The following is a 2,368-nucleotide window of genomic DNA, read 5'->3' on the forward strand; positions in this document are numbered from 1 at the left end:
ATTACGCAGAGGGTAGCCCTAAGGCATGCAAGGATGTGAGATTGTATAAGAGGTATCTGGCTGCAGACCTCTATAGTTAGGTGTTCTGACTTAACTGCTGCTGACCTCTACAATGGGGCGACCTCGAGGGACCCTGTGGGGTGGGAGGGGATGTACTGCTGTTGCGTAAGCTCTGTCATTCAGTGGCCCATTCTGGTTCCAGCCTGGGTAATGTACCCCCCCCCCCAAGCACAACATGTGTGGCTACAGAATGGGTCCCATGTGGGTTAGTCGGTAGGTTCCATGGCCCCACCTGTGATCCCCCAAGTGTGGATCAGCCCATGAGAGACACATCTAGAGATCCTTGAAATTGCCCATGTTTACTACAAGAAGGATCTATCTTGGATCTCTAGAGATGAGGCATGAACTTAACCACAAAAAAGGAACTTGTTATGGATCAGAAATGAAATAAAGTAACAATACAAAAGTAAATGTTTGTAATTCCAAGGTTGAGAGAAATGAAGGCTTGTCCACTGAGCTCTCTGGGAGTTTTACACTGTTTTTTTTTTTTTTTTAATATAATTTATGGTGGCTGCAGATCAGCAACGCAGTGGCGTAACCATAGTGTGACTGAAGTAAAAATAAAACAAGCAAGCTTTGAGATTTTAAAACAACACTCTAGTTATAGACTCAGTAATACAAAGAGCCCTATATTTATTTATACATATGAGCTGTCTTATTCTAAATGTGAACGTATGCAACACTAATGCAGCTGCAGAAGGATGTGCACGTAGGCGACAGCATTTTTAAATGAACACTGAAACAAGCCAGAGGCCAGTGCAGTGCTGCTGGTAACCACAAAGCTCTTCATCTCAGTAACCAATCTTTTTCTGCAAATGCAAACCGTTGGACCAATCAGGTCAGACTATACTGCCCTGCTTTGTGCAAGCTGTACGGCTGCAGCTTCAGTAAATCAGAGCAGCTGAGGACAAGCAGACAAGATGATGCTGTACTTTAAGGTTATTTTCCTGCTCTGGACTTTGGGTGAGTAACAACTCACAGAACCTTTCCATTCATATTCTCAGCTCATAATAAATCCTATACATGTTTGTTTCAGGTGTGGCACAGTCAGGTAACATCTCCCAGCCTGTGTCTGTCCTGACGGTGAAGCTTGGAGATTCAGCAACAATTGAATGTCACATAGAGAGTGAAATGCGTCGAGGAGTGTGGTACAAGCTGACCAAAGAGAAAAGACTACAGAATGTGGCAACATTCAACTCCAGATACGACCTTAGCACGCTGGCTCAGGAGTATGATCATCGTTATTCTGTAACGTTCAACATGTTCGGCAGTAATCTGAGTATTTCTGCAGCAACGAGGGAAGACACCGGAACATTCTTCTGTGGAGTGTTGACCTCAAACGATATCCAGTTTGGATCAGGAACCTCTCTGAAGCTGACAGGTGATGTCTTTGATTTAATTCATAAATATATTTTTTTACTTTAAATTGGCAAAAACATGAAGGCACTCTGTTTAAACAGTAAAAATACCTTAAAGTGGGGGTATTACGCCTTTTTTCAAGGCTTTACACCATCTCTCTGATACCCATGTAGTAGCTTCACATGGTTTACAGCTCAAAAAACTTCTCATGTTTCTCACACTGGTGTCCTGAAAAACCCTTATTTTAGCCTCCGTCTGAAACGCTTTGTTTTCACTGCTGTCTCTTTAACACTGACCGACCCCCCGCTCCGCAGACCTGCACAGACCTGAGACCTGGGGGTCTCCCAGGAACAGTGGCTGGAAAACACTACTTAAGATCTAGACTTTTATTTTAGTCTTTAGATGAGCATGCCAATTAATTTTAGCCACATTTTAGTCATTTTTTATGTCTTTCATATATTTTATTCCAGATTCGGTTCTTAATGATCTGAACTCTCTTTGGTCCCGCATTAATATTTTTTTTAATCTGATTTGAGCCTTTCTGATCTGATCTTAACTGATCTGATCGGTTCTGATCTCATCTCATCTGATCTGTTCTGATCTGATGTGATCTGTTCTGATCTGATCTGTTCTGATCTGATCTGTTCTGATTTGTTCTGATCTGATGTGATCTGTTCTGATCTGTTCTGACCTGATCTGATTTGTTCTGATCTGATTTGTTCTGATCTGATGTGATCTGTTCTGTTCTGATCTGTTCTGATTTGTTCTGATCTGATGTGATCTGTTCTGATCTGTTCTGACCTGATCTGATTTGTTCTGATCTGATCTGATGTGTTTTGATCTGATCTGATCTGTTCTGATCTGATCTGTTCTGTTCTGACCTGATCTGATTTGTTCTGATCTGATCTGTTCTGATCTGATCTATTCTTATCTGATCTGATCTGTTTTG

The 2,368-nt window shown here is 41.7% G+C and overlaps 1 gene segment (V, D, J or C); it reads left to right on the top strand.

Annotated features, from left to right (window-relative positions):
• Positions 1-980: 980 nt before the first annotated feature.
• On the top strand, positions 981-1,801 carry LOC121504960. The segment is given in 3 exon segments: positions 981-1,023; positions 1,097-1,441; positions 1,734-1,801. Coding segments are annotated over 3 exon segments (456 nt in total).
• The last annotated feature ends 567 nt before the right edge of the window (positions 1,802-2,368 follow it).

The sequence above is a fragment of the Cheilinus undulatus genome, linkage group 22 (assembly GCF_018320785.1).
Source record: "Cheilinus undulatus linkage group 22, ASM1832078v1, whole genome shotgun sequence".
Lineage (NCBI taxonomy): Eukaryota > Metazoa > Chordata > Actinopteri > Labriformes > Labridae > Cheilinus > Cheilinus undulatus.